Raw genomic sequence first — 514 nt, forward strand, 5'->3', positions numbered from 1 at the left:
TTCCCTCAACAGACTCTCAAGCAGGACACGTCAAAGCTCCCAAAGAAGTCAAAGTGAGCACTCAGTTCTCAAGCAGTACTGTCGAATGGGATCTCCTGCTGACGCGTCATTACTGAGAGTTAGGTCGAGGCTCTCTACGATTCTTCGCTTCAATTCCAGGTCGTACCGATCGATCGAGTTCGTTATGTTCAAGCCGTCGGGGAAGCGGAAAACGCCCTCACCGCCGCCGCTCAAGACGAACCGACAACTCATCCGACCAAACATGCCGAGTACGTCGCTTACTCCGACAACAAGAACCACCAAAGCTTCAAACTCGATCCTTCCGCGACGATTTCCCACTCACCTGACGGCGATCAAATCTGCACGATCAGTTCTGAAGATTTCGGGTTCATCCTCAATCGCGCTCAATTCGGTCGCAAGAACTACGATACACTCTCGATAAAACCCACCGATAAACACTCTCCTCAACCTCTCCCTCTCCCCGAAGGCGAGAACAAACGAATTTCGTGTTGGC

The 514-nt window shown here is 51.6% G+C and overlaps 1 protein-coding gene across 1 annotated transcript; it reads left to right on the forward strand.

Annotated features, from left to right (window-relative positions):
* Positions 1-514, forward strand: JCM6883_006403 (uncharacterized protein; the record flags this gene model as incomplete). The annotated part of the gene is made up of 2 exons (XM_076635779.1): positions 1-53; positions 124-514. Coding segments are annotated over 2 exons (444 nt in total), but the record flags the coding sequence as incomplete, so codon positions are not given.

Source organism: Sporobolomyces salmoneus (genome assembly GCF_050403485.1).
Source record: "Sporobolomyces salmoneus JCM6883 DNA, S_salmoneus_JCM6883_v1_ctg263, whole genome shotgun sequence".
In the NCBI taxonomy this organism is placed as follows: Eukaryota; Fungi; Basidiomycota; class Microbotryomycetes; order Sporidiobolales; family Sporidiobolaceae; genus Sporobolomyces; species Sporobolomyces salmoneus.